The 11,836-nt window shown below is 39.7% G+C and overlaps 1 protein-coding gene across 1 annotated transcript in view; it reads right to left on the bottom strand.

The window, feature by feature from the left end:
- Positions 1-231: 231 nt before the first annotated feature.
- Positions 232-11,836, bottom strand: part of LOC112918237 (mitochondrial adenyl nucleotide antiporter SLC25A24) — a 48,934-nt gene continuing 37,329 nt past the window's right edge. The window contains exons 7-10 of the mRNA XM_072754462.1: positions 11,529-11,636; positions 9,467-9,634; positions 4,662-4,812; positions 232-2,166 (exon numbers count right to left, since the gene is read on the bottom strand). Of these exons, the coding sequence (XP_072610563.1) occupies positions 1,982-2,166; positions 4,662-4,812; positions 9,467-9,634; positions 11,529-11,636 (612 nt within the window). The 3' untranslated portion in view covers positions 232-1,981. The remainder of the gene's footprint in view (positions 2,167-4,661; positions 4,813-9,466; positions 9,635-11,528; positions 11,637-11,836) is intronic.

The raw sequence follows: 11,836 nt of genomic DNA, 5'->3' as shown, positions 1-11,836 counted from the left end.
TCAGGAAAAGGCAAAATATTTGGAAAGACTGTAAGACTCAGATATGAAAAGAATTATTCAAACTGCTGCCAGTGATAGAAGCTGTATGATACAGCCTTTTTTTTTTTTGCCTATTTTTTAAAATGAGGAAACAAGTCATTTTTAAAACAAGTATATAGCTTTTTTTTTTTAATATAAATGGAAAGTACATATATAGTAATACTGGAAATAAACATCTTCAACTCTGGGCTCTTTTCAAAAGACACAAGATTATTTAAAAGGTACAAGATGCACAGATAAATCACATTCACACCTTATAAAGCTAAATAGCAGACAACTTAAATTCATAATGAACAATGACTGTTTTTCAGTAGCTCGAAATTCTGGTCATTAACTCTATAATCCTTATGAGTAGAAAAAGAAAAAGCTAATCATGTACCTTAATATTGTCATTTCTGTATTACTCAAAAATATATAAACAACCATGAAGAAATAGTGGAGTCTCAGGTTTATCACAGGTATAAATACCAAGACATTTATCAGGCATAACTAATGTATGAAACCTGTATTTTAGAATATGTTTCACAAACACAGCTCCAACATTTCTCTTTGGTTCAGAAAATGTAAGAGGTAGGTTCAAATAAAGTGTGCCCATCATGTCACTGGACTTGCACTAAAATGTTGGCAATAATAGAAATCACTAGAAATCAAACATGTGTTTGGGAACTAAATTAAAAAGCTACAGAATAACTTCAACTAATAAACATCTAAGCCCTAATTACACAAATCAAAACAAGATGGTTGACTACAAAAATGTTTCAGTAAAATAAAAATATGCTATCAATATTATAAATTTCCTATATCATAGCATGTTCCCAAAACTTGGAGCAAGGGAGACCATGAACATGTTCATGAGCATATAAGTATATGCTTATAACTTGGGCCTTTCATTTGAACGTAGGTACCTAATATATAATATCAACACATACTACTATTGAAATGCACTAACCTCCTAGGTGTGTGCTGCCCAAATTGAGAACTGCAGGTTCAAACAAATTCAACAGTGGGGGGCAATGAAAATGTCATCCACCCATGATCAACCTACTTCATGTAATTAAGAAATGTCAGATTACCAAGTATGCTCTCTAGGAGCCTTCCTGATTAAAACAGAATCTGATTCAAGGAGGAAACAAAGGACAAAGTAAAGAAGCTCTGAAGAAGCTGATAGAAGTAGAAGGGTTTTGTTTCCTGGTGCTTTTCAAAGCAAAGACAGAATAAGTAGGATCTTTCAAATAGGTTGCCTTCCATTGATAGTTTGACAATCAATGTGTCATTCCAGGAACCAAAAACAGGCAAGGAAAATGGTGAAGGGTAGACTGAAATAAATATCATCTCATCACTCCTCCTTAAAAATATAAATGGACTAGAGTATTTGCATGGCTGGAATTTTGGCACTTAAGTTCATTCTCATTCAGCTTTAAGGAAGATAAGGATACAAGCCCTCTACTTATTTGGTTGCTGTAAGGTAGGAAATCTATAAAGACACTCAAAAAATATGTAAAACAACTCAAGTTTCAAGTTTTTATGATCATTTTTTTAGAAAAAGACATTGAAGTATTAAGGAACTGGCATACACTTGAACCACCCAAAATAAAGATTAATGATTTATAATTACCACACAAAACAAATTTAATTTGAGCAATACATTTTTCAGATTTAGGACTCAGGGCAGATTTGTAGAAAGGTACTATCAAGAAAAGATAAAATACAATTTTTATGGCCCTTTCAAAATTGTATGAGCTTATCAAAACTATGATTTTTGACATTTCTGTATATATAAAATTGAGCCCAAATGTTTGAAGTAATCATTGATACGCTCTTCCTTTTTGCGTGTGAGAAGTATATGACTTCTTTTGCCATAGACTTTTAATTCTAAGAGAAAAAGTCATTCCAGAGTTGTTGAAAATTTCAATAATCATGCTAAAGCAAAAAATTCAACATGTCATTTCTGGGTTACTCCTAAAGTTTGCTTCATTTTTTCATAAGCCACATAACTGATGCCCACAGCAGGGAGAACCTTCATGAAGTTTGGAGTGATGCCTCTGTAAAGACCTGGTATTCCTTCTTTGGAAATTATTTGTTGAAAGAGGCCAACCATGTTCATTGGTTTGTTTCCTTCTATCATGGCTAGAAAAAGAAAAAAGAAAAGAAACCAGGCAAATTTAATATTTAGGCATGTTTTGTTATTACTACCATAAATTATTATGATTCAGAATGACATTAGAGAATACAATGAAAGGATAATATTTACTCCAAGCAGCCTAAGAAGTACCCCTTTGTATAATTCTCCTTGCAGGGCACCTAAGAGCGAGTTCCATAATTATAATAACAATGATAAAACAGTTATTTGTTGAGTGACTACTATGTGTTAGATACTGGGTTAATTACTTTACATACCAATCCTACAAGGCTTATACCCATTTTATAAATGAGGAATTAGGAGTCTTAGAAAGATGGAGAAACTTGGCCGAGTACACTTAGCCAGTAAGTGGGAGAGCTGAGAGCAGGTGGTCTTTCTGATTCCAAAGTTCCACCACCCTGCATGGCCACCACCACCCCTCCTCATCAACCACGTGCTGAAAAGAGAGTAGTTCAATCCTGGGAATTGAGGGGAACACTTTTGTGGAGCTTACAAAAATGTAGAGTCCCTGGGCTGTGAATATGACCTCAAGAGGCAAAAAAGGGAGGAAGGGACAGTCGTGTTGCTGCCACAACAAAGACAAAGGTGGGAACATGCATGTGCCACAGGGGCACTACTGATGTCAAAGTGGTTATTGCACAGGGGGTACCCAGCAGCAGGAGGCGGGCAAGGCAGGGCTCTTGGGGAAATGGACAGGAGGCGAAAAAATAAAGTGGGGCCAGATGACGACAGGCTTTGAAATTCCCACTACGATCTTTAGAATTTATTCTGAGGACACTGGAGAGTCACAAAGATTTCTGAACAGGAATAAAACAATCAGACGTTGACTTTAAAAATGACAGATCTGTCGGCCATGAGGGGACGGGGACTGAAATGTAGTTGGCAGACGGCAGGGAGGACTTGCCAGGTGACGCTTTCAATCAGACAGCCTGGGTTTGAAGTCTAGCTCCACTATTTACCAAATGTATAACCTAATGGAAGTCACTTAATCTCCTTCTGCCCCAGTTACTCATCTGTAAAATGCAGATGATGTTAGTGTCAATCCCGAAGATGGCTGTGGTGGTTAAATAAGAGGATACATATGAAATATTTAGTTACTACTTTGCATTTTTCTCTCCAGCCATATGATCTCCCAGCACCTCAAATGGTCCCCGTTTCTCCTGCCTCAGTGCCCTCACATATGCTTTTCCTCAGGCTAGAATGCTCTTTCTTTCCCAACCCGCCCACCATTGCCCAGCTAACTCCCACCTGTCTTCCCAGGCTGAGCTTAACAACAATGTTCTCTGGTTCCCAAGTAAGGCTAGAGCTTCTTGCTCTGTGCTCCCCTAACAAAGGGGAGGTGGCTTACTTGGTGTTGACCGTGTGTCTTCTCCGCTCAACAACGGCAAGGCCCACAACTGACTTGTGGACTGCTCTAACCTTAGCATCTGGCAGTTTCCAGCGCCTGCCCACGGCTCTGCAAGTATTTGTTAATTAACGAGTGAAGGCTTGGTTGGGGGGTGGTGAGGGAGGTTGGTACTTCAAAGAGAGACTGGGGACAGAGCTGTGGATACCCAGGGGACACTATTTAAAGAAATGATAGTGGGTGAGACTGGCCAGCAAAAGAGCCAAAAAGAAAAGAAAGGAACAGGCTACATACTTTAAATAGCAATAAAAGCCAGCAAATCTTAAAAGAATAATCAATGAACTGGCAGAGGGCCAGGAAGACTCAGTATAATCAAAGCCAAGAAAGGGGCGCCTGGCACAAGCATCCGTCTGTTAAACATCCGACTCTTGATTTTGGCTCAGGTCATGATCTCAGGGTGGTGAGACCAAGCCCCCCTCAGGCTCAGCACTGGGTGTGGAGCCTAATTGAGACTCTCTCTCTACCGCCCTCTCTAAAGCAAACACAAAAGCCAAGGGAGAGAACAATGGCACAATGAGGAAGGATCATAGTTCAATAGTTGTAGGGTCCAATAATAATAAATAATTCCAGCCACCATTTACCAAGAATTTGCCAAAGGCCAGGTGCTTTACATATATTGCTGCTAATTCTCACAACACTGCAGTTTTCATTTCCATTTACAGATGAGAAAATGAAAATCCAAAGTGGTTTGGGGCAAGAATCTAAACCCAACCCAACCCATCTAGATACTAAAGCTTACATACTCTTAAAACATGCACTGTCGATATGGGCAAAAAAAAAAAGATCTCAGTTTAGGCATAAAGCACAGATATGCAAACAGTACATGCACAGTGTATCTGTGGTATTAAAGATTCATGAAGGGACACCTGGGCAGCTCAGTCAGTTAAGCAATGGACTCTTGGTTTTGGCTCAGGTCACGGTCTCAGGGTCATGAGATCAAGCCCCATGTCAGGCTCCCTCCTCAGTGCAGCCTGCTTGGGTTTCTCTCTCCTTCTCCCTCTGCTCCTCCTCCCCTTCCCGCATGCTCTGTCTAAAATAAATAAATAAATGAACCTTTAAAAACAAAACACAACTCACCTTGAGCCTGCATGCGTGTTCTCACCAAAGCCAAGGGGTAGCTAGCCAGCTGACCACAGGTGCTGGATAAGGCACCACATCCCAGCAAGACCATGACTCCAGGGTTTACAGAGTCTTTGGCATAATTATCCAGCCAATGGGCCTTCAAGAGCTGCCAGAGTAACAGAAAAGAAGAAAATCAGTGCTTGCACTCAGCACAAACATTTTCACAGTCACTCTTGTCCTTACAAGAGACAGGCCACACTTCTGCAAGATCAAGTGGCACATTCTCAGGAGCAGCAGCCACTGTAGGAGGCAGCAGCTCTGCAGAGACAGGGAAGGGAAGCCACTGGGGATTCAGACCATGTGAGGTTTGCACTGGTTGCTCATTTTCTTCCAAACAAATGTCAAGATCAACAGCACTCCAAATACAGTATCTCAAGAACATTTCCTGTAGTGAGTATTAATAAAAACAATATAATTCTACTAATTGCATCTAATTTTGTACTTTACACATATGTTATTTCATTTAGTCCTTTCTCCGAGGTGGAGTTATTCTTACAATTTTAGAAATGAGAAAAATGAGTCTCAGGGCAATTTTTTTTAACAAGGGTGCAGAATCAAGAGTACTGATCCCCAGGCTATGCCTTTCCCCCTATTATCCTACATCCATGTATTTTCATTAGAAGGCAATTGAAAGTAATTGTATAAAATACATATGCTAATCTACTTTTTAAATATACAATATTTTAAGTATAAGAATCTATGCTAATATGTAAGGGAAATTATTGTTATGGTAGCACAAGCATAGTAATACACTACCTAAAGCTATCTACGGATTCAATGCAATTCAATTCCCTACCTACTCAAATCCCCATGGCATTTTTTGAAGAAAAAGAGAAAACGCCCTAAAATTCATATGGAATTTCAAGGGACCCCAATAAACCAAATAATCTTAGAAAAAAAGAATAAACTTGGAGGCTTCATACTCCCTGATTTTAATTAGACACTACAAAGTAACAGTAATCAGATAATGTGGTACTGCCATAAAGACTGACATACAGACCAATAGAACAAAATAGAGTCCACAAATAAACTCTTAAATACATGGCCAAATGATCGTCAACAAGGATGCCAAGACTACACGCTGGAGAAAGAACAGTCTCTGCAACAAACGATGTGGAGAAAATTAAATATCCACATGCAAAAGAATAAAGTTGAAGCTTTACCTTATACCATGTACAGAAATTAACTCAAAATGGGTTAAAGAAAAAAAAAATGGGTTTAAGACCTAAACATAACACCTAATACTATAAAACTTCCAGAAAAAAACATGGGATAAAAGCCTCAGGGCACTGAATTTGGCAATGATTTCTTAGATAGGACATCAAAAGCAGAGGAAACAAAAGCAAAAATAAATAAATGAACTCCACCCAACTTAAAAACTTCTGTGCAGCAAAGGAAACAATCAGCAGGGTGAAGGGCGATCTATGGAATCAGAGAATATATTTGCAAACCACACATATGATTATGGGTTATTAACCAAAACATATTTATAGAACTCCAATAACTCAACAATTTTTAAAAAAAACAATTAAAAATGGGCAAAAGCAACAGATATATGAAAAGATGCTCAACATTGCTAATCATCAGGAAAATGCAAATCAAAACCAAAATGAGATATCACCTTACCTATACTGAAATGACTTTTTTATCTAAAAGATAAGAAATAGGGACACCTGGGTGGCTCAGGGGGAAAGTACCTGACACTTGATTTGGCTTAGGTCATGGTCTCAGGATCGTAAGATCAAGCTGTGCATTGGGCTTCATGCTAGGTGGGGAACCTGCTTAAGATTCTTTCTCTCCCTCCCCTTCTCCCCCTCTGCCCACAAACCCCCTAGAGCTCACTCTAAAAAAAAAAAAAAAAAAAAGGAAGAAAGAAGAAACACTGTTGGCAGGGATGTGGCACAAAAGGAACCTTCATGCGCTGTTGGTAGGAGTATAAATTGATATGGCCACTGTGGAAAATAGTACAGAGGCCTGTCAAAAAATTAAAAGGTAGAACTACCGTACAATCCAGCAATTCCACTATTGGGTATTTACCCAGAGAAAATGAAAACACAAATTAATACCCTTATGTTTACTGTAGCATTATTTACAATAGCTAAGACACGAAAGCAACCTAAGCGTCCATAGACAGATGAATGGATAAAGAAGATATGATGTGTGTTCATGCATGTGCACGTGTGCATGTGTATACACACACAATGGAATATTATTCGGCCATAAAAAAGAATAAGATCTTGCCATTTGCAACAGTGTGAATGGACCTAGAGAGTATTATGAGGGTATTAAGTGAAGTAAGTCAGAGAAAGACACATACAATATGATTTAATTTATATGTGGAATCTAAAAAATGAACAAACAAAACAAAAAAAGTAGAAACAAATTCTTAAATACAGACAGTTGTCAGATGGGGGTGGGGGGCTGGGGAGGCAGAGACAGGCAAAATGGGTGAAGGGGAGTGAAAGGTAGATGCTTAAGTCATAGAATGAGTCAGTCACAGGGGTGAAGGGTACAGCACAGGGAATAGAGTCAATGGCATTGTAATTATGCTGTATGGTGACAGATGGGAGCTATACTTGTGGTGAGCACAGCATAACATATCGTCGAGTTGCCGAATCACTATGTTGTGCACCTAAAACTAATACAACCTGTGTCAGCTATATTTCAACAAAGAAAATTGGCAAAAAAAAAAAAAAAGCAAAAAAAAAAATTGGCAAAAAATTTTGGTAGACATTTCTCCAAAAAAGATGTATAAATGGACAACAAGCATATGAAAAGATGCTCAACCTCACACATTATCAGAGAAATGCAAATACAAACCATAATGAGACATTGCCTCGCATCTGTTAGGATGGCCACTATTAAAAACAACAACAACAAACTATCAAGTGTTAGCAAGGATGTAATTAGAATTCTTTTTTTTTTTTTTTTTGTAATTAGAATTCTTTTTTTCTTTAAATTTATTTATTTATGATAGTTACACAGAGAGAGAGAGGGGCAGAGACACAGGCAGAGGGAGAAGCAGGCTCCATGCACCGGGAGCCTGATGTGGGATTCAATCCCGGGTCTCCAGGATCGTGCCCTGGGCCAAAGGCAGGCGCCAAACCCCTGCACCACCCAGGGATCCCCTGTAATTAGAATTCTTATGTACTACGCGTAGGAATGAAATCGGGTACAGCTACTACGTAAACCAGTTTGACAGTTCCTCAAAGAGCTCAACACAGATTTACCATAGGATTCAGCAATTCTACACCTCAGTATACACCCAAAGGAACTGAAAGCAGAGACCTGACCAGATACTCGTATCCAGTATTTACTGCAGTATTATCCACAAAAGCCAGAAACTAGAAACAATCGAAGTATCCACCAACAGATGAACAGATAAACAAAATGTGGTATATACATAAAATGGGATATTATTCAGCCAACAAAAATGAAGTTCTGACACATGCTACAACATGGATGAACTTTGAAAACTTTATTCTAAATGAAATAAGCCAGACAAAAAAGGAAAATATTGTATGATTCTACTTGCATGAAATAACTAGAATGGATGAATTCACAGAGACAGAAAGAAGATCAGAGGTTACCAGGGGCTGGGGGAAAGGGAGAGTGGAGAATTATTTTAGAACAGTTATAGAGTTTATGTTTGGAATCATGAAAAAAGTACTGGAAATAGTGAACTGTACTCTTAAAAATGGTTAAAATGGCAAATTTTATGTTACATACATGCAGAAGGCAGACACTCAACCACTGAGCCACCCAGGTGTCCCTGAATTGTACACTTTAAATGAATGACACGTATGGTATGTAAATTTTATCCTAGTAAAACTGTTTAGAAAAAAATGGTAAAGTCCCCTAAGAAAACGTGTGACACATTCCATGCCCCGCCTTCCCCCGCTCAGCTATAGGCTTACTTCTATCACAGCACAACTACCTACCCAACACTGCTTCAGAGGTTTCTTGTCTCTCCCTGACCAAAACTTCAGTTTTTTAAAGGCAAAAACCGAGACTGTCAGATTCATAAATTATTAAATGGTTTAAATGGCAGAGCTGGTCCAAGATTTGTGATCTGAGCCATCTTTTCAGTACTGGGGATGAATCTGTGCCAGCCACATCAGTCTCTTGGCTTTATTGATGTCAGATTTTAACAAATCAAAGAAAATGTGCCCTCTTTGCTTATTTCCTCTCCCCTCAAAAAAATCCCTAGGACCATCTTCTAAGATAAACAATTTTATTTTTTTGGTGTGTAGGGAGCCAGATATGTATCAGGGGTCAATGCTGGTGGACAGAAGTTTGAGGAAAGAGTCCGGGAGAGAAGTAAATTGTGATGCAAATTTGACAAAGCATAGGACAGCCTCACAGAATCTCTCGCCCATCAGGGTTTCCCGTGTTGGGCTGGGCCTTCATCTCGCTGCCTGGCTCAGTGTGGGCACAGGGCTCTCCATGCAGGGCCTGTGGCAAGGCAGCTCTCTGCTAAGTGGAACAATTATATGTGAACGTGAGTTTGTGCTCTTCCTTAATAAAAGTAATTTGCAGGGAAATCTGATACAAAGGCAACCACAAGCATATGGAGTCCCATGTTCAAGGTACTTGGCAAAAAAAAAAAAAAAAAAAAAGATCAAGTAACACACTCCTGAATCCACTTTTAGTCACAAACTATTTCCTGGTATATATGTACTTCTTTACATAAGGTCAAATCCTAACAATAAGAACTATTTAACTACATTTTCAGATTCAAAAGATTGCTACAAACTTACCTCGTAGACAGCAAGATCTATGCCTGCATAAGGTATGATGCCTAGTAAGTTGGGGACATAGCCTTTGTAAAAAGCTCCCATGCCTTCATGTTTCAAAATCTTCTTGGCACAATCAAATATTCCAGAATATTGCCTAGTTTTGCCTATAGCCAGCCTGGTCTTCACAACCTAGTTATAAAAGAACGTAATGAAATATTATCATTTGTATTCATCCTGACATCATGGAATTCAAAGGAAGTAATTTTACAGAGAACAAATACCTAGCACATGTTGTCTCTCAAATGAATGCCCAATTTGTTGATCTGTCATCCCTCACATATTATGTCTATTGAAGGGCTAAGACCAGAGCCAAGAAGACTTATTTATTGTTTTTTTTTAACATTTTTATTTATTTTTTATTTATTTATGATAGTCACAGAGAGAGAGAGAGAGAGAGAGAGGCAGAGACATAGGCAGAGGGAGAAGCAGGCTCCATGCACCGGGAGCCCGACGTGGGACTCGATCCAGGGTCTCCAGGATCACGCCCTGGGCCAAAGGCAGGCACCAAACCGCTGCACCACCCAGGGGTCCCAAGACTTATTTATTGTAAAGAGGATCTGAATGAGGGTAGAGGAAATAGAAAATAATTTACAGATGTCTTAAAATTGACTGGTGGCCAATGAGATATGGGAGGTGAGGGAAATGGTAGCATACAGGATGGTCCCGGGTGTCTAGCTTGGATCACAGGAGCGGGGAGGGAAGGCAATGCTACTAACCGAGATGGAGGATATAAGAAAATGACATGAATTCAGTTAGAATAGTTCTTGAAGGGTGTGAGGAATAACATGAGCAATCATATTAAGAAGCTGACCAGGAAAGCTATATTAATAGGCATACCACACAGGTGAAAATTAAGGGTATATTTTGCTTAGATCTTTTTAGTTGTTGAAAGCCCTTTGCCGTATCAATAAAGGTAGCCAAATCTACATTATCATTTTTGCTCTAAGGCAAGAGTTGGCCAACTTCTCCTGCAAAGACCAGGAGTCTTTTAGTCTTTGCAAGCCTAAAATCTCAGGTCTGTTGCATATTTTTTTCATTTTCTTAACCAACTTTTAAAATGTATAAAACCATTCTTAGCTCAAGGGCTTTACAAAGTACTTCCCAGGCACGTGGTTTGCCTACCTATGCTGTAATGGTAGGATGTCTAGTTAGGACTGCCATCAACTCATCATATTTATTATTGAATTTGGCACAGTAACTCTTTGAAGAGGAATGGGTGTTAAAATTCCCATCAACACTGTGGCAGCCAGCCTCCAAGTGGGCCCCCAACTATCCCTGCCTCCTGGTGTTCTCACAGTGTGTAGTGCCCTCCCATGCTCTCCCATGGGTGTTCTGTATGACCAACAAAATACAGCAGAAATGACAAAAGATTGCAGCTTCCATCTTGAGTACTGGCTAACACACATTCATTCTCTCTCTCTCTCTCTCTTTCATATCACCGAGTTGGGGAAAACAGCTATTATGGGGGATCCCTGGGTGGCGCAGCGGTTTGGCGCCTGCCTTTGGCCCAGGGCGCGATCCTGGAGACCTGGGATCGAATTCCACATCGGGCTCCCAATGCATGGAGCCTGCTTCTCCCTCTGCCTGTGTCTCTGCCTCTCTCTTTCTTTCTGTGTGTGTGACTATCATAAAATAAATTTAAAAAAAATAAAAAAAAAAACAGCTATTATGTTGTGGGGGTACTCAGAGAGCCTAGGGAGAGGCCCCGGTGGTAAGGACCTGACATCTCCAGCTGTAATAGCCAGTGAGGCCCAGTAACAAACACATGAGTGAACTTGGGACGCAGACTTGTCTCCAGCTGAACACTGCAGTGACTGCAGCCCTGACCTGCACCTTGACTCTAGGCTCAAAGAAACCCTGAGCCAGGAGCACCCCATTAAGCTACTCCCAGATTCCTGACCCACAGAAACCCTGAGATAATAAATACTGGTGTTAAACTGCTAACCTGGGGATAACTTGCTGCCCAGCAATAGCTAATGACACAAACACCACCAACACAGTCAGACTTCACAATGGTACTTACCTCCATAGGATAAATAATAGTCTGTGCAGTCGCTCCAGCCAGGGAACCAGAAACAAATCTCTTAAAGGTTCCTACTTTTTGTCCTTCCTCAGTAAGCAACTTCTTGTACTGTATAAATACATTTAAAAATGTATATTAATACCTGCTAGAGACTGAATCATGTCTCCTCCTCCCAATCATGTTGAAGCTATAACCCCTCCCCACCAACTGTGGTGATACTTGGAGATGGGGCCTGTAGGAGATTATCAGGGTTAGATGAGGTCCTAAGGGTGGGGCCCTTGAAAGGATTAGTGTCCTTAAAACAGGCA

This window comes from Vulpes vulpes, chromosome 3 (assembly GCF_048418805.1).
Source record: "Vulpes vulpes isolate BD-2025 chromosome 3, VulVul3, whole genome shotgun sequence".
Lineage (NCBI taxonomy): Eukaryota > Metazoa > Chordata > Mammalia > Carnivora > Canidae > Vulpes > Vulpes vulpes.
Note: the sequence above shows the minus strand (reverse complement) of the source record. Positions and strands in the feature narration are given on the sequence as shown.